We start from the raw sequence: 20,215 nt of genomic DNA on the forward strand, positions 1-20,215 counted from the left end.
GGCACCCAGTAGGGTCTAGTAGGGATGGAACTGCCGGCTAAAAAAAACATTTTCCAACTCTGTCCAACTGCACCAAGGCAAAACAAGTCATGAAAATTCCAAATGCTTACGCTGTATTCTAAATTATTCTAAAACTTAGTATTCTAAAACTTCTTTGTTTAGCATTCAGTCGTGCAAACCCAGTAAAATTTGTTGCGTGATTATACCGACTATACCTCCCTCGCGGATAAAAAACATAGCGTGCATGACTCAGGGCTGAGCGTGACACATTGCTCCATCAAGAAGACGCAGTCAGGTGTTTCTTTCTTTGATCATAGTCTTGAAAAGTTCTGGTTTTTCTGATTTAAACCAATGGAGACCGTTTCAGGGATACCTGTTGTAGATTTTGCCGCCATGAGTGTGGAACACGACACTTTTCCTTCTCCTGCAGATGATGTGGTGCAAGTAATCGCCAAACAAATCTACCAAGCGTTCAGCACTATTGGATTTGTTTACCTAAAGAATCATGGAATATCACAAGAAAAGGTGAATTACCTTAAGTAAGCGTTTAGCTAAAGCCAGGGCTTATGGATATGTGCAAACGCATCACATGTGTCGGAAAGCATCGTTTGTCGAATAGTGACATCGGTGTTTTGTTACTTCCAGTTCACAGGTTACAAATAATTCTCAGTGTTTCTTTGTTTCTACAGGTCGACGGAACGTTTGAAGTTATGGACAATTTTTTTACGCTAAGTAAAAACGTCAAGTCAAAGTATGCAAAAAAGGGCGAGTTAGATGCTAATGGATGGGAAGCTTTGGAAAGAGAAATGTAAGATGATGCAACAACAAGTTACCTAACAACAAGTAAACAAGGTTCAGTAGGTGGTTCAGCCCCACCATGAAGTCCCCAGGGAGAGTTTTACTTCCTTGAGTTGAAAGAGGCAGGGGTGAAGAGGGGGAAGCCAGGCCGCTGGAGATTTGAGAGCAAAAATCTGCCCAGGAGACTTTCTCCTTCTCAACTAGGATAGTGTAGAAATACGATCTTAGGGCAAAAGGTGAATTTAAGACAGCAAGACCATAATTAAAACATCTAGTCAGATTTCTGATTTGATTGTAATCAGGGGGTAATGGATAATTTGCTTGCTGTGAATTAATTCCTTATTCCAATTTTCAGCACTGATCCAACAAAACCAGGTGACCTAAAGGAGTCCTTTGATATTGGAGCTTTTGACGACAAGAAATTTGTAAGTGATATCTTGATTTATCTTTCTTAAAATCCGTTAATAGATCTTAAGATCGCCAGAACTCAGTTTCAGATTAGTTATAAGGCAATGAGTTCACAAGTTACTGTAAGTTTACTGAGTTTCAGAAACTCTTCTTTTGCAGCGCTGGCCCACAGAAGTACCCAAACTTCAACCAGTAGTAAAGAGCCTCTTTGATCTACTTAGTATGCTTGGAGATAGAGTTTTATGTGCCATGGCTATTGGCTTAGGACTGGTAAGTGTAAAAACATAAACCTTTTTAAAAACGAAACTACATGTATTTAAAACCAAATCAACACAACTAGGTCAAGTTAGGGATGGGGGGGGGGGGGGGGTACTCTCTATAATGGCCTATACAGGGAGGTTCCGGGAGTAAGGGGTATCTTTTTCAGGCTTCAGGTATATAAGAGGGTAGGGATTTCACAAGTTTAGGTCTACGGAAGGGTATGGAACTGGTATACAAGGTATACAATCAAAGGCTCTTCGAGCAACCTCATGGTAATTCGATGAAATCCAATAATGTAACGCAATTTCACTTTATTACTAGTGTTCAATAATAACGTGACATGAGATGACGTGACACGAAACAAAAACGTGCTGTGGATGTCGTGTTAACTAAAACACGTCACACGGCAAGCGCAATAATATTTTTTATAATTTAAGCGTAACTGCATGTAGCTTATAGCTGCCATCAATAATGTCACAATCTCACTTACCAATTTGCCTTTGAATGTTTTCTGGGGTCATTGATAGGTCTTTTTCACATAAGCGTCCAAACATGTAACACAATCTCACTTTGTTTGCCTTTGAATGTTTAATTTTTCCATGGAAGTTGCGACATTGATGGTAGGCATAAATAGATTGTGCTCGGCAACTTTTGAGCAACTTTTAGTGTTTTGAGCAACTTTTTGTAGTACCAGCAACCCAGGGCAACTTTTGCTTTCCTTGGCAACTTTTGAGCAACAAATAAAATCAAACCGATCCAATGCAAACCATACTGAAAAGGTCGTTTTATTTCGAAGGATTCTAGTAAAACTGGTTTTATCAAAACTGATTTTTTCAATTTTTTTTTTAATTAAAAAAAAAAAAAACAATTTTGCTTTTAAATACTAGTGAGCAGCACACAGCATAACAATATATGGCTTTTTGGCCTCTTTTAATGATTGTAAGAAAATGTTTAAATGGGAACATCAAACAAACACGTTTTGAGTATTTATCTAAAACAAAACGACTCTAGAGAGCAAGCAACTTTTCTAAATTTTGGTGGCAACTTTTTGATATTTGAGCAACTTTTGGGTATATTGTGAAGCAACTTTTCTTGAATTTACTAGCACAATCTATTGATGCCTAATTGATGGTCCGTGCTCTCAGGTTTCGTAGCGCGATTTCAAAATATTTTAGTGTAACATTTGATCCTTTTTACCATTTAGTAAATTTGTTTTGTGAATATGTTTACTTTTCTGTCAGCACGTACAGAGTTATTTTGAGAAGCGAATAAAATGTGAGAGAAAGATCAGTGTGCGTTTCTGCACGACTCAAAAAGATGAAAAACGGATGACGTGACACGAGATGACGTGACGCGAAACAAAAGCGTGCCATGAATGTCGTGTTTACTAAACACATCAAAAGGCAAGCGTAACTGCATGTACCTTATAGCTGCTATCAGTAATGCCACAATCTCACTTCATTTGCCTTGGAATGTTTTCTTACGCAACGGGTCATTGATAGCGTATGCTCTGAGGCTTCGTTGAGCGAATTCTATTCTCTTTTATCACCTTAATTTGTTTTGTAAAAATTCAACCTTGTGAAAGAGAGAGACCCTAGAAACGAGGTTGGAGAATAATTTGTTTTTGATTGACATGTACTGAATGGCGTTTTTAAGAACCTTTCTGTCAGCACGTTTACTGTTAAATGCATGAATTAATTGCGGTTTAATATCGGAATGGAGTGAGTGAGTGAGTCCGTGAGGGAAACACGTGACGTCGAGAATGATCACTACACCTTCATTACCATTCGGTAAAAAGGGTTCAATTTCTGTCAAAATGGTATGTAAACCTTGGGTAAGGGGTTAGAACTTGGGGGGGGGGCCTCCCCATATAAAACGTTTTTGGGTACCCCCACCGGGTTAGGGAGCAGATTATGCATCAAGGATATTCATCATATCAATTAAGAAAGTGAGAGGTGGGGGGGGGGGAGTACTCTCCTCTGGGTTAACAGTTCCTCTTTTAGTTGATCCACTTTTCTAATAGCCGTCAACACTTTTCCTTTAGCCTGCAGATGTCTTTAAGAGTTATTATCAAGATGTTGGTACCACAAAAGGCACAGCACTTTTGCGCTTCAACTATTACCCCAGAATAACTGATATTGAACGAATCAAGCCAGGGCAGATACGATGTGGAGAGCACACAGATTTTGGTGGAATAACTCTCTTGTTTCAAGATGATGCAGGAGGTCTTGAGGTCACTGGAACAGATGAATTTTTAACATGTAGCCATTTTGAGCAGTGGCAGAATTTTGGCCATCTGCAATCTTTATGGAAAATGTAGCACCTTTGCTTACAGTTGCTTCAATCATATTTTTTGTTTTATAATAGTTCTTTTTCAATCATCCAGGTTGTCAATAGGGAGAAGAAATTTGTTCCAGCCACACCTATTCAGGGAACAATACTTGTCAACATTGCCGACTTGATGCAAAGATGGACTGCAGATAAGTTGGTTTCCACGGTAAATATCAATGTAGCTGAAGCTGGCTAACATTGAAAAATGTTATAAATGCTAATGCTAATAATAATAATAATAATAATAATAAATAATAATAATAATAATAATCATAATAATAACAATAATAATATATAATAATAGTTATTATTATTATTGTTATTATTTTCATTAATAAGTTAAGGTTATATTTTAAAGTATGTTGTTTTAAAATTATAAAAATGTACAATTTGTAAGTAGTGCGATAGTTCTTGTCTTTTATAAGCATGTATTCATGCTATTAGCATAGAAAGAAAGAAATAAATGAATTGCAGTAGTGTAGCTGTATTGTAATTAGTGTTATTGTATTGCAAGTGGTGTACCTATGGTGCTGTAAGTAGTATGTGTTGCAATGAAAAATCGATACATGTACTGTTCAAATAGCTTTTCCTTCTCCCAGCTTCTGTACATATTATGTAAATAACTGATCCCACTGTCCAAGCATTAGCTGCCTTCTGACTAAACTTGGCTTTTTTCATTTTAAAATTTCCTGCAGGTTCACAGAGTCATCATCCCTGAAGAGGAACTCAAGCGACGTACACCAAGACGCTCTGTTGCATTCTTTTATGATCCTGATTGGAAAGCAAAGATTACTTGTCTGGATGGCTCAAACAAGTATCCGCCAATCAAATGCGGCAAATATGTCTCTCAAGTCATGAGTGGCTCTTTCAGCTTCTGATTAGAACTGATAAACAATACTACTGGGCACAATACCTTGTCTGATAAAGTAGCTGCCACCTAAGACGCAAAAAGCTTCCCTTTTTTTTACATGCCAATAGATTCACATCAAGGTTAAGGAGTGAAAAGTCACGGTGCCATGTTAGATCAAAATTGGTCCATTTCGTCTGTATTATCTAGACCTTGTATCATTAGAAGGCGAGGTTTACATGGGTTGTATGCTCATGAAATCCTTTTTAAGGTCCACAGTGCTTTCCCATACACAAGGCGAATTTCTTACATGGGAAATTTTTGTTAGACCATTTTTTCTAACCAAAAAAATCGGGACCAAAAATTGAGAGATTTTGTCGGTAAATAAGAAAAGCATGAAATGCTAAAAATTATTTGTAGCAGGGATGTATTGGAAGAAAAAAAAAACAATCAGACAAAATTATGGTGATTATCCTCTTGTTTGATTTACCACTAATTATTTTATTTAACAATTAGACTACGAGCCCAAGTTTTCTATGAGCAAATAGTCAACGAGGCGCAGCCGAGTTGACTATCGCTCATAGAAAACGAGGGCGAGTAGTCTAATTGTTTTAGTAGAAACTCTAAATGATTGCAGTCCAAAACCTACAATATTGTGCACTTTGAAGACAAAAATCAATAAAATTTACCGCTTAAAGAGCTACGCGAGCGCGCGACTGTTTTCTATCGGCAAATAGAAATCAGTGGGAGAACCAATCAGATTCGCGGATTTCCATCAGAACACAGCTGAGTTTTACTAATTTCTGATAGACAGGTCAGAGTAAAATAAATTATTACAGTGTTCATTCTTTTTTCAGATGATTCACACAGTAACAGAAAGAACTGTCTAAAATTTTAAAAGTTTTCTTTTTATTAAGGGGTCATCCAACAAGGGCAAAATTAGTGTAATCAAAATATGTGTATAAATCATTAAAATAATATTATTCATCAGGGTTGCATCGTCATCATTCAAAGTTTTGACCATGTTTGTAGGCTTTAACCTTTTGCTATATATATCTCAAGTTTCTGAAAATCATGTCTACAGGCGTTCAGGTTCTAATTAACAAATAACATCAGTCTCTATAAGCAAATAGTCAACAAGACACAGCTTAATTGATTGTCACTCATAGAAAATAAGGACCAGTAGTCTAATTGTTTATAAGTAGAAACTCTAAAGAATTGCAGTCCAAAACCTACAATTTTACGTTCTGTAAGGCAAAAAATCAAGAAAAATTAAAGGAAACACACTGCACAATTTTGTTCTACCGAATAGAAAACAATGGATTTTCAATAGAACACGTTTCTACTAAAGACAATTACCAATTGAGATCTGATCTCCCTTCAAACCATGCTTAAAATATAACAGGTGCCCTGGAACCACCACTGCTCTTGCATTCTATTGACTTTAATAGTTCATTTAGGGCTTTATCCCTTGCCAAGGATTTGTAATCAATAGAATCTTGAGCTCTAATTTACTAATTAGTCACTCTGGTAACACCAGTCAAAATGTCCAACCAGGCTGATACAAAGAAACTTGTCAAACTTATTTTTTAATTGCCCGATTCCCTCTATGGCGCATGCCTGCAGGGAATCATGGTAGTTGTATTCATAAAACCATGTGCGAAACTCAGCAATGATGAATACAACTACCATGATTCCCTGCAGGCTTGCGCTATAAAAGGAATCAGGCATTCCCCACTTTACTAAACAGAGGGTTTCTGGGGGATCCCTGGAGAAATTGCCCTGTTCTCCAAATATCTCCTTATTTTACCTTGTCTCTTGGCAGTCCAGGAAAAAAGCTCTTTTAAAACTGTAACCTACTTCCAAATTTGTATAACACAAAGAATGGTCTTCCTTAACATATTATGTGTGTACCAGCGTTTGTCCTTGTTTTATAAGCGATAAGCTCAAGGTTTACCACCCAAAGACACGTTGCATAGTCGACATCATATGCCTCTCCATATCCGCCATTTGATCGAACATCCTATCAAAGTCGCCAAAACTGGCAAAAGGATCGTACAAGTTGTTCTGAGGTGCCCTCTCAGGGCTACGGTTTCGTCGGTGATGTCGTTGTCTTCTGTGCCTTGGGACATACGCGTCTTGATCTCCGTGGAAGTCAGCAAGCAAATCCTCGGCAAATCTGTTATCGAAAGCGAAAGTGTTTGAGAACGGATCCTCGTCAAAAGTGTCGTGGAAGAAATCTGTATTCCGTCTTCTGTTTGGCCTTCTCGATGTGTTTTCTGTGTTAGTGAAATCGTGAAAGGCGCCAAAAGTTTGGAAGGCCATGTTGAAAACATCGTTAAAAGAAGTGGTACCAAAGAATTCCCTGAAAACGTCTTCCGGGTTGCGGAAGGCCTGCGAAGGAAACGTTTCGAAGTTTGCGGCAAATTCTCCTCCTTCGCTTCTCGGACTGGCCGAGAGTCCTTCTTTGCCATATCTGTCGTATATTTCGCGTTTATCCTTCTTAGACAGAACCTCGTATGCCTCGGAAACGAGCTTGAATCTTTCCTCGGCCTGTTCTTTGTTGTCGGGGTTTTTGTCCGGGTGCCATCGTAACGCCTGTCGTCGATAGCCTTTCCTTATGTCGTCTTCTGTTGCTGTTCTTGGAACTCCTAATATTTCATAATAGTCGTCCGACATTGTGGAAAAAAGCTACGTGATGAAACTCACATTACTCGGAGCATAACCAACTGTAAACAAAATTATAACGAGATGGCAAATATCGCTTTATCCCCGTGGTGAAGCTCGAAGGATATGTACTCAAGTGGTGTGTGACGTCATTCAGCTTTGTGTCGCCGATTTATGCAATATTTTTACCGTGGGAGCAGAGGGTGGGTGGGAACCCCCTGGGTACCATCTCGTTCCTAAAAGAACTCAAATTTGCGACCCATCTTAGACCGGATTTGCAAAGGATGTTTTTATTTGAATTTTTTTCCTCAATACTACAACATCCACTAAATAATTTTCGCACTTTTTAAAACGCCCCACCACAGGCCTGGATAGGCACATATACATGTACCCGCCGTATAGCAGGGTGGTATAGAAAAGAATATAATAGAATAATTTTTATTAATTTCATACCCAATTAACATGATTTTTTTTTAAAAAAAATGATAATAGCGCAGAACATAACTATTTCCGGGAACCAGTTTGACTTTAAAAATAAAACTTAAGGTAAAAGCTGACATTAAAATTGATACTAAACGTTTTCGATCTGTTCGATCATCATCAGAGTGAAAAAATCTGCATACACTCATCGTTCTTATAGTTCAGATAACACCAGTTATGTGGTACCTGTTCCCATTGGGAACAAGGTGAGGTCCAGTGATTGCACTTTGTTTAAGGTGGTAGCGTGCAATGTAGAATGCTTCTTTTATTCTTCTTTTTAACCATGAGTGGGCAGTGGTTAAAACATTCCACGTGAACTTGTGATTAGGGTGTTTTCTGATGTGCTTGGCTGGCTCTGACTGCTTATTTACATCTGAATGTTCGTTAACACGAACCTCGAGGTTGCGTGCTGTTTCGCCAATGTATGTTACTCCACAATTACACTTGCCTGTGTAGATGACGTGTGACGGGTGTGTGATTTTGTCTTTTAACTTGTAGATTGATTCCGTCTTGCGTGTTTGCCACATTATGAAGAAGTTAAACCTCCATTTGGTGTACATGTTAAGCTTCTTTAAGGATTTCCTACTTTCTACTTCATTTGTTCTGCAGAACGGGATACGAATTCCAAGTTAGGTCTTTCATCGATTACCAGTCGACAGGAATTATTGTTTCGTCGCTTTTTGGGTTTTCAAAAAAAAATTCGTTTGCTCCAAGACAAAATGTATAATGTAGTTTATATTGTATACATATTGCTTTGGTTTATCGTTTTATGGCAAATATTTTTTCCCGTGAAAAAACCTCTATTTTACACCAGGTTAACAACAACACGGGCAGTTCTCGAGGTAATGCTAACAATTTTCCTTTCCCACTCCTCCCTTGCATTGTCACTGTTCAGGTGCATCATTTTGCATCAACAGGCAATGTTCACAAAAAAGGGCCCTGTTTGTTTCCTGAGACGAAAGGAAATACATCGAATTCGTGGTTTTGAAACGTCTATCTGGTCGATTTCAGTGGCGTTTCTAGCCCATTGTCCACTTATGAAACTCAGAACATTTCGTTTGTTGAAGCTGTGACACTTGTGTGTTATCTAATGAAAGCGGTTCGTGTTCAAATCGATGGAAAACAGCAACCCAGAAGAAAATGGCGATGATCGTGGAGTCGAGCAGGATGACTCCACAGACAGTGAGCTAGAAGAGTTAAACGCTTACGTTCCTTTAGATATTCCGCCTCGAGATTTCCCTAGGCATCTTTCAAGAAGTTATTCAGAACCACAGAGGACTACAACGAGAAACAGAATGGATCATATGCTGCGAAAGGGCGCTCACTCCCCTCCCATCATTCAAAAGCAACGAAACAAAATTGTGACACAAGTCTTACCGAGAAATGCTCAAGTCGGTGATTATGCTGAAAAAATTACGCTAGTAGTCGACGATACACGTTTTGTCGTCGAAAAATCGCTGTTCACGGCTCATCCGAACACTATGTTAGGAAGGTAGGTTACTGTTCTTTAGTTGAAATCATTTGAATTTTGTGGTAAGACTTCACTTTGCTCTCTCACTTTTTCCTTCCCCTTTCACATGTTACTGAAATCAGTTAGAATACATTCACTTATACAAAATTTGGAATGTGGAGATCAAGATACAGTTTATGCGACTTTATTTCTTTATACTGATATTTGACGCCTTGTTTTAGGTATTTTTCAATATGTAAAAAATTGAATTCAAATTGCTTTGTGTAGTTTTAGGAAGATAAGTGCATGCAAAATAATATTCTAATTATAGCACAATACTTTTTTACAATTATGTAATTCGGGTCCTGCTGATCATGCACTCAGTGCAGGCTTATTTACTGAATGGGATGGCTGTTGGATCATGTATCGTATAGGGGGTCTTGATCACTACAATGGTTGACATACATGTATCAGTTGATAATAGTTAATGTATGGACTGCCAAATCTTCAAATTTCCAAACTACAGCGTGTTCAAAATGCTGCTGCAAGACTAATTATGGACATACCAAAGTACTCACATATAACTCCAGCCCTCTACGAGCTTCATTGGCTTCCCATTGCTCATCAAATTAAGTTTAAGATTTTAATTCTTACCTTAAAATCAATTTATGGTCTTGCACCATCATATCTTAGTGATTTGGTGAAAGTTAAGCAAGCGAGCTCATAGTCGCTATGCTCAAATAGTAGCCTATTATTAGAAGTTCTACGGGAGACAATGCGCCCTACACTTGGCGGCAGGTCCTTCATTTCATCGGCACCGGCTTTATGGAACAGTTTGCCGGCCGACCTGCGTCTTATTTATACGACACTTGGTGTTTTTAAAAGTAAATTTAAGACATTTTTATTTAGATCAGCATTTTAATGTATCTTTTTAAATTTTTACCGTATTTTATCTTTAGGTTTTAGTTGTTTTATGTATATGTATTCTTTTTATTGTTTTTAATGAAATTACTGTAAAGTGCTTTTGATCAGCACATGTAAAAAGCGCTATATATAAATTTTTAAATTATTATTATTATTATTGATATATCAGTCGCCAAATCAACCAAGATTTGACCGACATGATGACCGATAGTCAACTGATACCCGACCCGACCAATGTGATTGTTGTCTATCGACCGAAAGTCAACCCCTAGTGTTTGTTGAAGTGTCGACTGTGATTTTGTCGGTGGCCTATCAACCCAAATATTGGGATAAACAAGTGTAAAATTCTATCAATAGACAGTATTGATAGGTTTATTTGAATTTGATTATTTATTTAGCCTCAACATTGCTTTAAAAAAGGTTTCTTGGTATCGTCAACCAATACTATCTAAAATATTATCGGTGAGATCTTGGTCAATACAATGCATATATGGGCAGATATGGCGGTCGTCTGTCGACGGATACTTGACCGATTATTGGTAGACTATCTGTTGTTATGTCTTGGTCAATAGTGAATAAAGCAACCAATATACAGTGAAACCTTGATTTACCGGTAACGAAGAGCCAAGGGACTGGGGAAATTTGTTTGTTATATCGAGGGTTCTCATAACGAAAATCTTGATATAATGAATTTGCAGAAAAACCAACCTCGTTCCTTGTTACAGGATTTAAGTATTTTCATCCTTGTTGGTCTCTTCTTCATCCATCTTTTGTCACATGTTTAATAATTCATTATATTGGGGTACATACGTTTGGGCTTCCGCAATTTGTTCCTTACAACGAGGATTTCGTATATATCCAGGTCCTTTTCCATACATTTTACTGTAACTTTGGCTGGGCTAAAGAATATCGTTTGTCATACCGTTGACTAGAGGTTAATTAAATCGAGGTTCCACTGTATCGACTGTTATAATCCATCAAATATATTTGGCGCACGCAGTTGGTTTAAACACGTCATGTGATGCAGACAAATCTGAGGAATATCAAGTGACATGCTGTTTGGTCAGTTTAAATTTTAAGTTGCCAGCCTTCCTTCTTCTTCTGTAGTAGCAGATTATCTTAGCCAGTTTCCAGATACTAATGACAGACCTGTTGATACATGTACTTTGTACTCAGCCTTTATCCTGAAATATATTCATGTTATGGACTATGTGACTGTAACATGTACATGTTCATTCCAGAATGTTTGGCTCAACGATGGAATACACTACAAGAAATGAAAAAGGGGAATATGAAGTAGCAAGAGGTATCTCTGCAAATGTCTTCAAATGTATACTGGTAAGAACTACATTACTAAACTTATTGCTATTTGTTTTCAATTATCTGGATTTTTTTTGTCATTCTCTGTCAAGTCAATATAAAATAAGGTTGTACATAGAGTGTTTATGACTGCAGCAGTGCTTCTTGCACCTCCACTCCCATAATGATTCCTACAGCAGTTTCAGACAGAACTTCATGGAGAAGGAGACTGAGTGTTGTTCCCGAAAATGTTTATACCCCTCCCATGGAAGGTTTTTGGTTGATTCCCTTCCCCTCATTCAAAAAATTTAAACAAGAAAGACAATTATTTATTAGTATTCCCATGGAGATGGTGTCATCATCGTCATCATCATGTTTTTTTTTACCCTTGGATTTCGGAGTAGCTTGTACAGCTAATATCTCCAAGCATTTTGACAGTACACACTCAGGAACTCCATGCCCTACTCTTTATGATAAGTGTGTGGGTTTGTGTACCAAAATACAATATCACAAAATGTAACACTTTTGAAATTACAATTAAAGTAAAATAAAACAAAATAAACATCTTACCTACCTTGGGGTGATATGAATATTTCCTGTGGTTGACCATAAGTAAATCTTTTGCAGGATTACTACAAGACTGGTCTTATCAACTGTCCACCGAGTGTACAAATCCCAGAACTGAGAGAAGCCTGTGACTACCTTCTCATACCATTTAATGCTCAAGTTGTCAGATGTCAGAATTTAAGTAAGTAATACTGACAATATAACTATTAATTATATTTAATTTCTAATTAGTTTCAAGTCTCACAATCATCAGTCGAGAATTTACTTAAATTAATAAAAAAAAAGTGGCAAGTAAAAAAGTGAGCGTTTTAAAAGTACTTTCGTTAATCGTTTAATTTTTGGATATAACCTAGCTTTAGAATAACAAGGTCACAGAGATTTTTGACTAATTAAGTAGTAAATTTATATTCAGTTAGAACTTTTTTAATCTTGTAAATTGTGTTAATTTTTATTGCTTGTAACACAAGATAGGTATTTTTATCTTTTGAATCAATAAACACCATTATCATTATTATTATTATCAATCATTGGTAACTTTTTTCCCTGCGTTTAATGTTGAAGCTACTTCAACAGCTACATGTACCTTGCAGAGCAGTGATCATTCAAATTCCCGTTTGGTTGCTGCTCATTGTATCACTGTGTTTTTTTTATTGTTTCATATTTAATTATAAAATTAAATATTGTGTTTTGCAGGGGATCTTCTTCATGAACTATCAAATGATGGTGCCAAAAATCAATTCCAGTACTTTGTAGAGAAGTACATTCTTCCTGTGATGGTGTCTTCTGCTAAGGTACAGTAGAAATTTCTTGTGCACTGTTAAACCTTACCTACTATAAAGTGACACTTAACCTGTCCTTTTACACCCCATTAAAGGGACTGTGTCACGTCTGTTAAGTTTATTTTTTTAAGTTTTGCCAAATATTCGCTATGAAATTTTATATTTGCAAAGAAATACACTGTAACTTGGATCTAAATGACAAAACCATAGCTTCACTGCAACCATATGTGTCTCCCAGGCGTTATAATTTAAAGTTACAAGCAAACAAGATAAACTTTGAAAACAATTCAGCTCAACAATAATTATTTCAAAAACCCATATCGGAATCTCCAATCAATCTTCGTCACTTTTGGCCATCCTTACTTTGTTAAATGTATTTGCTGTGTTATTAAAATGTTCCTTCACTGTAGGTTATTTTTAAATTTCACCGAATTTGATGCTCATTTCCAATGCCTAAATTTGGCTAGTATTCAAGACACAGTCCCTTTAATAAGACCAGACTTTTTTTGTGGCCTGTTGGTGGCCTGATCAACAGAGCCCTGCTGTATGAGATGAAAATAAAACTTTTTTTGGAACTTACAAAATGACCATTGCCTGTTGTAAAATTAAACATGGATAAATTAATAGTATTAATTAAGGGTGTCAAGGATATTACCAGTTCCAAAACAATTACCAACTAACAGTCCGTTGTAATGTTATGAATTGATTTAATTATAGAAAGGTGACCGTGAGTGCCAGATAGTTATTCTTACTGATGATGATGTGGTGGACTGGGACGAGGAATATCCTCCAAGCATGGGGGAGGAATATACGCACAGTAAGTAAAGACAGTGTTCTAGCCTCGTGGCCCCTACTACTGCCGGAGCTTATCCCAGTTTTTGTGGCATGCAGCAACTAGTTCTAAGTATTTCTCCCCTCCCCACCCCCCCCCCTCCGGATGGGATGCTTGTCCATCACCAGGCTTCCCCCCATCATTAATTTGCCAGTACCATTTGGAGAGAGGCACTATGAGGGTAAAGGGTATTATTTTGTACTGATAAAGTGATCATTGAAGTTCAAATTTACAAAAGGCAGTGTCTCATTTCATACTGTTGAATTCCAGACTTACCACTGTACAGATCACTGTTGGATTCTATGCAGTGTCCAAGGGTGTAGCTAAGAAAACACTTAGCTGGCTTTTCTGACCTTGATGTTCAGAACTAATAGTTTACCTTAGTCCTTGTCTTTATGTCAAATTTCAGCTGGATTTAAGTTCTCTTGTAGCTGGTGAAATTAGCCGACAGCCAACCCTTTAGCGACATCCCTGGTGTCTCTACTTTGACTACCTTGTTTTCTGCATGCATTTGTCATCAATTTACGGCCACTATGCAGTTCTAGTTTAGTGTGACGTGGAAATTTTCATGCTTGACTGTCAGATATATCTTACTGTAGACTGAATAACAGTGCAGCTGATGGTAGTGCTTTGTCATCAATCGGTACATGTATGTTAATGCATTGCCATTTCCTTTTGTGTTTTAGTCGTTTATTCTACATCTTTGTACCGGTTCTTCAAGTACTTTGAAAACCGTGACGTAGCTAAAGAAGTGCTGAAGGAAAGAGGCCTCAAGAAGATAAGACTAGGAATAGAAGGTAATTCTAATTAGAAAGTACATGATTTTATCTGACTTGTTGTCGGTTATGGTAAGGACTGAACATTACATGAGTTTGCTCAGGAAGATGCAGCAGTTTTCTTGACACGAGAAATAATATCAGAGTTAAGTTGTCTTTGCAAATTTGAAAAGGAGCTTGTTCCTGATATTTGTACTTGATGTTTCATACAGGTTACCCAACTCACAAGGAGAAGATAAAACAGAGGCCTAATGGAGGGAGACCTGAGGGTAAGAGGAGTTTAATAGCATCTGTTCTGCATAGAGTTAATTCTCCAATTATATTCAGCTTAAAAAATAACTTACAGTGCATTGCAAATTGTACCTTTCATTTCTACCTTGCCATGAATTACTGCCTTTAGTTAATAACGACTTGCTCTCGTCTGGTCTAGTACTCAGTCGGCAGAGTAATGGTGATCTAATCCAGAGGTTCTGCCTTTGGGTTTTAGTCCCAATGCACTCAAAATACTTTGTCTTCGCCTCATGTGCTCCCCTATTCAGTTTCGGTAATGCTCAGAATGAATCAATGAATGAAGAAAACATCTGGCAACAATTGTTTGCAATGCTGGTAAAATTGCCATTGTACTTTCTGTATATATTTACGCACATTTCTTTGCTTTACAAAAGAGCCAAGATACTAAACATGATTCTTACACTTTTAATCGCAACATTTCTCAGCATTTACTCCCTGATGTACTTTCATTCCCATCTAGTAATCTACAACTATGTTCAGCGACCTTTTGTGCGCATGTCATGGGAGAAGGAAGAAAGCAAGAGCCGCCATGTTGATTTCCAGTGCGTCAAGACCAAGACAGGCACTCCTGGCCTGGTGGAGGCTGTAGATGAGCCTGCCGCCTTGGCAGCAGCTGGCGCTGGTCCTCATCCCCCCGCGGCCATACTGGGTGCAGATCCTGAAGACATCGAATGATGATCCCAAGCAAACAAAGGGATTATACCATATATGGCTGTTAGTGGTCACCAACAGCTTATTTCTCCTCAAATATGACTGAAAGTCCGGTTTGTGGTCACAAGAATTGAGGAACTGAACACTAACGTGGATTAAGGTGGTAGCGTGACATCATAAATATTCAAAATATTTTTTTCCTTAACATTAAAGACACTAAACTCCCATCGCGAGTAGAAAATCTTGTGGCATTTTCTTCGCATTATCATTACTGGCAAGAAAAGATTATTTGTGGGAGTTCAGAGATTGGCAAAGTTTGAACAGGTAAAAGTTTGCACTTGTGTTGTGACGCAAAGAGAGACGCAAAATTAACGAAGTATTTATTGACGGGCTAACGCTTTAAAATAGCCATATCGCAGGTGTTTAATGCAATAAGGGTGCAACCTTTTTGCCAGTGGACGTTTTTCAAGCAGGTTAAACAAATAAAATCGCGTACTTTTAAAAGTTTCTTAGTGATGTCACGACCTTAGACCAAGTACTTTTTATGGTATAACAATTTTCAATTTAGTGTCGAAAAACCAAAAGCAGAGTAATGACTCTGGCCAATCTCAAAGGACATAGACAATCCAATGAACCAATCAAAACGCGAAGCAAATATATATACATGTAGTCGGCACGAAGCGCGGAAAAACGTGTGCGAGCGAGAAACGATTAGTTCTGATTCTAGTTTTGATTGGTTGAGAAAGTGGCGCGAGATTTTTACAAACGCGAATTACTTTCGACACTCAAGTGAAAACCGCTCTAATAATATTGCATGAAATTATTCCGACTAATACTTACAGATAGTCGAACTCCAGTGCCGTAGCAAGGGGAGGGGCCGGGGGGGCCCGTGCCCCCCCCCCCCCCAGTTTTTTTCCTAAAAAGTAAAAACAGACCTGTATAAAATGGTAGAAACTTATGTTGAAAATAAAATTTTATCTCCCGAGTGGTTTGAAACAATAACATTTGTACTTCTTTTCATTTTTTAACGTACGTAGGGTGATGCACAACAATATTAAACAGCCAAAAACTAAAACAAACCAGAAATCGTGACAACAATGTGAAAAAATGTCTCAAAAATGTCAAAATGTCTAAAAAATGTCTCAAATTCGCGATATGCGTATACAGTAAAAACCCGCGTGTAAGAACCTACTTTTTTAGAGTTTGGCAAAACAGGTTCTTGTATTATGGGGTACTTATTGACAGTTAAGGCTAAGTAGGTTCTTAATCAGGTTCTTAATTTCTACAGAGTAGACATTGTTGTTGATTATCAGAGAATAGTATAAAATCTGGTCTGTTATTCATTATAAATATTTATTAATGTACCCATGTTGCCAAAAGACCAACAACATACTGTATATACCCCAGTAACATCATCTTTCTGGTTTTTGGTAAAAAATATATATAAATTAAATAGTTAAACCCTACATGTAAGAACCTGTAGGAATTTGTTTGGCTAAACAGGTTCTTATATTTTGGGGTATTATAAAAGCAAATTTCTGCCAGAAGGTTCTTAAATGCCTAGGTTCTTACACGCGGGTTTTTACTGTATCACAAATAGCTCTTGGAGAATGCTGGAAATAGCATTACCAAGCCTCTAGATTTCAAAATTTTCTTGGGGGCATGCCCCCAGACCCCCCTAGCGGCTCGTACCTCCGGCACTCGCGTGCCCCCCCACTTATTTTACCCTTGCTACGGCACTGAACTCCTGTGAGGAGATTCTCCATGCAGACATAGGGCTTAAAGGTTAAAAAATATTATTAATTAAAATCATTCGCTCTTTGGCCAAGGTAACTGCATCCAGTAGGACTACGGAGAGAGCTTACAATGCATAGGTTATACCGCTGACCTCAATACAACGGGAATAATTTAGGCACCCAGATCAAAGTAGCAACAGTAATGCATTTGTGTATTAAAAAAGTAATTATTTGAAAGTTATATTAGTTAGGTTTCATACCAAGATTTATAAGTGTAAAAGGTTCATTCTCCACTGTTAGAATCTCAAATGGTGACGCCTAATTAATCGTCGCTAGAATAATCAAGTTCGCTCATTGCGCTGTAAGTTTGTCGTAGTCCTGATGATGGCGGTGGAACTGCTGGTCCCAGAAGCGGGTTATAATAAGACCTATCTCCACCATCCATATCATACATGGACATGTCTCCGTACCTGCCCAAGCTGGAGGACTGGGGATGACTTGAAGTCACAGGTGTGATGTCGTACAGTGTGTCAGCGGGTGGATAGAAACTAGCCTTTGAACTGTAAATAATGGGACCAAATTGCCAGAACAGTCTTTTAATTTCTTGATGTGATTTATACGCTTGCTGTTAATGATCTCATAAACAAAAGGATAGGCGGCTGTAGCCGGTATCAATTGGTTGAAAAAACAGTAGTTTAACTCAAAATATTTAGATTCAGTTTTATGACGTCTTTGGACGCCTTTCTAAGGTTAAAGTGTAGACGCAGAGAAGATGTTTCCGGATTTTGCCATCCGTATTGTCCGTACCGTGAAAATTTAATATTTTAATATTAAGGCCCGTAGAAATAAAATCAAGCTTAGTGTGAGAAATTTTGCTATAGTTATATTGAGAGAGATTGATTTTAATAAAAAGCTCCTGTTGCTGTGTTTGTTGTTGTTGGTGGTGGTGGCTTACTACACCCATATTTGTGAGGCATTCGATGGTTTTCGATTTTGGCAGAGTATAAAAAATTTGTCATTACGTTGTAGTGTCCGTCAAATTGTGTTATGGACCCGAGAAGAAAATGGGAGAGAAACGGTATGTTACACCTAAGTGTCAACGATTTGAAACAAAGTCAGTTGTCAGGTGAATTGCGCTGTCTGACTAAGGCGCTCAATGAAATTCAAACCACTCTCACCCTCAGATCCCATTGTGCCTCTTGGCCGTCAAAGACTTAGCACGGAAGAAATAAAACTAAGTTGCTGGCGATAAAAAATGATCCATAGTTGCTCTTTGCCATAGCTTCGCCGGCTAAGAGACAAGCCCTGGGGACAAATATAGCACGCAGTCCTCACTGGTAGGAGCGCGGAGTAGTGGGCCTGTTGTACTCATGATCACGAAGTCGATGGCGTTAGAATAGAATATCCACAATATAAAACATTTAATACGCCTTGGAAAACGGTATTACATCGTCAATGGTAATTTGTTTCCTCGAATTACATGGGTAGCCTTGCCTTCTTTTCTTTATTTGAAACAAGTACAATTTACCTTGAACTTAAGACGTCTTCGACTAAAAATTACAAGTACATGTATGAAAAGATCAAAGGGAGAATTATCCTTCCTCGAAAACTTTTATTCGCAATAAACACTTGGAAGCGCATCTTTTTCCCCAAAGTTAAAAAGTGTTAATTAATCGTCGCTAGAATAATCAAGTTCGCTCATTGCGCTGTAAGTTTGTCGTAGTCCTGATGATGGCGGTGGAACTGCTGGTCCCAGAAGCGGGTTATAAAAAGACCTATCTCCACCATCCATATCATACATGGACATGTCTCCGTACCTGCCCAAGCTGGAGGACTGGGGATGACTTGAAGTCACAGGTGCGATGTCGTACAGTGTGTCAGCGGGTGGATAGAAAACTTGGTCTCGCGTGGTATAAATTGGCTCTTGAAACAAAAGGTGCGTGACGTTAACGTCGCCCTTTTCTTTCTTGGAGCTAAGGAATGAAAACGATTTTAATAGTAAGAAGACTGACAAGGAAAAACCTTTTAAGATTAAGCGTGAGGCGTTGCAGCACTTCACAGGTGATCCACCTGTAACCAAAACCAAAGTTTTCAGTCTGGCCAATCACTAGTCCGCGAATACAGCCGCCTCTAGCTAGTAGCGGGAGCAAATGAAAGCTAATGAGAGCTAGGTGGCTGTATTGGCAGGCCAGATCTAGACAATCACAGAGAATACAGGAACTTCAGTGAACCAATAAAAAACAAGCAAATAAATGTAGCTGAATCGAAGGAAAACGTATACGAGAGAGTCACGATTGGTTTGTGGTTTAATTTACTTCTAATTGGTTAAGAAAGTAGCACGGGCTTTATAAATAAATCATTTAGCGTGACAATTCCTTTTACGGGAAAAACAAAAATGCCAGGTCAGTAAAACGGGGAGATACCCCCATTTAGCAGTAAATAAAATGACAAAACGGGCTGCCCGAGGACTTTTCATGAAAAGAAGAATAAATAAATGATGCAAACTACAGCATACCGCTTTCCTCTTCCTTTCTGTCTTAGGATGCAACCAATCAGCACTAGAAATAAAATAACTCCAGCTGCAAGCACAGCAGGCGCAATGTACCACTCGCCAGTGAAATCTCCACTGAACACTTTCAGGTATTTTTGGTCAATGATTCCCCATAACTTCTCTTCTATAAGAAAAAGGAAACTTTTACTGTCGTATATTAGTTTTCTCGATCTTCCCAGTCTTAAAACAAAGCCTTGCGGGAATCTCAGGTTCTTTAGTATGGGAGTCCCTACCCCGGGTGTCGAGAGCCGAAATTTAATACGCAAGGCAGAATGTAAGTTGCAACCAAATTCATTATGCTATATAGCTAGTACTACGCGAAGTGTATGACGACTTGTATGGAAAATGTATACCTCAAAGTAAGTTTAAGCTGATTACTAGTTGTTAATTTAGGACAAACTACTTACCTGTAGACAATTCAATCAAGTTTTGCCCACTAGATTTCGCTTAAGCGCAATGTATATTGTGGAGGGGGACAGGGGGGCGGGAAACCGGGAGAAAAGGGGCGGGAAGCGGGAGAAGAGAGGGCGGGAAGCGGGATTCCTAGGGTGGCGGGAACCGGGAGAA

The 20,215-nt window shown here is 38.2% G+C and overlaps 4 protein-coding genes across 5 annotated transcripts in view; 2 read left to right on the forward strand and 2 right to left on the reverse strand.

The window, feature by feature from the left end:
- The first annotated feature begins 170 nt into the window (after nt 1–170).
- On the forward strand, nt 171–5,635 carry LOC144643805 (uncharacterized). The gene is made up of 7 exons (XM_078503157.1): nt 171–525; nt 690–808; nt 1,154–1,223; nt 1,366–1,476; nt 3,512–3,700; nt 3,854–3,964; nt 4,494–5,635. Exons 1-7 carry the CDS (start codon nt 352–354, stop codon nt 4,674–4,676), a joined length of 957 nt encoding a protein of 318 aa, XP_078359283.1. The 5' UTR covers nt 171–351; the 3' UTR covers nt 4,677–5,635.
- Nucleotides 5,636–5,845: 210 nt separating this feature from the next.
- On the reverse strand, nt 5,846–7,441 carry LOC144643806 (dnaJ homolog subfamily B member 2-like). The gene has a single exon (XM_078503160.1). It carries the CDS (start codon nt 7,322–7,324, stop codon nt 6,599–6,601), a length of 726 nt encoding a protein of 241 aa, XP_078359286.1. The 5' UTR covers nt 7,325–7,441; the 3' UTR covers nt 5,846–6,598.
- Nucleotides 7,442–8,718: 1,277 nt separating this feature from the next.
- LOC144643804 (BTB/POZ domain-containing protein 10-like) lies at nt 8,719–18,023 on the forward strand. Of its 2 annotated transcripts, XR_013568979.1 has the most exons (9): nt 8,719–9,284; nt 11,408–11,504; nt 12,093–12,213; nt 12,726–12,823; nt 13,529–13,628; nt 14,330–14,440; nt 14,632–14,688; nt 15,171–16,222; nt 17,116–18,023. XR_013568979.1 is itself a non-coding variant. In XM_078503156.1 (8 exons), the coding sequence occupies exons 1-8, from the start codon at nt 8,908–8,910 to the stop codon at nt 15,383–15,385; spliced, it is 1,176 nt and encodes a 391-aa protein (XP_078359282.1). In that variant the 5' UTR covers nt 8,719–8,907; the 3' UTR covers nt 15,386–18,023. The 2 variants fall into 2 exon arrangements, 1 of the variants encoding a protein (XP_078359282.1); XM_078503156.1 differs by having other exon boundaries at nt 15,171–18,023.
- A 552-nt stretch (nt 18,024–18,575) lies between these two features.
- Nucleotides 18,576–20,215, reverse strand: part of LOC144642248 (uncharacterized) — an 84,947-nt gene continuing 83,307 nt past the window's right edge. Inside the window, exons 16-17 of the mRNA XM_078501228.1 lie at nt 19,613–19,772; nt 18,576–19,070 (exon numbers count right to left, since the gene is read on the reverse strand). Of these exons, the coding sequence (XP_078357354.1) occupies nt 18,767–19,070; nt 19,613–19,772 (464 nt within the window). The 3' untranslated portion in view covers nt 18,576–18,766. The remainder of the gene's footprint in view (nt 19,071–19,612; nt 19,773–20,215) is intronic.

Source organism: Oculina patagonica, chromosome 2 (assembly GCF_052425735.1).
Source record: "Oculina patagonica isolate OP01 chromosome 2, crgOcupat, whole genome shotgun sequence".
Taxonomy (NCBI): Eukaryota; Metazoa; Cnidaria; class Anthozoa; order Scleractinia; family Oculinidae; genus Oculina; species Oculina patagonica.

Coding starts and splice junctions, on each gene's coding strand:
- LOC144643805 (XM_078503157.1), top strand. CDS start 352: ATGGAGACCGTTTCAGGGATACCTGTTGTAGATTTTGCCGCCATGAGT. Junction 1,224..1,365: donor CTTTTGACGACAAGAAATTT/GTAAGTGATATC, acceptor CTTCTTTTGCAG/CGCTGGCCCACAGAAGTACC. Junction 3,701..3,853: donor ATGATGCAGGAGGTCTTGAG/GTCACTGGAACA, acceptor TCAATCATCCAG/GTTGTCAATAGGGAGAAGAA.
- LOC144643806 (XM_078503160.1), bottom strand. CDS start 7,324: ATGTCGGACGACTATTATGAAATATTAGGAGTTCCAAGAACAGCAACA.
- LOC144643804 (XM_078503156.1), top strand. CDS start 8,908: ATGGAAAACAGCAACCCAGAAGAAAATGGCGATGATCGTGGAGTCGAG. Junction 12,824..13,528: donor TGATGGTGTCTTCTGCTAAG/GTACAGTAGAAA, acceptor ATTTAATTATAG/AAAGGTGACCGTGAGTGCCA. Junction 14,689..15,170: donor TAATGGAGGGAGACCTGAGG/GTAAGAGGAGTT, acceptor ATTCCCATCTAG/TAATCTACAACTATGTTCAG.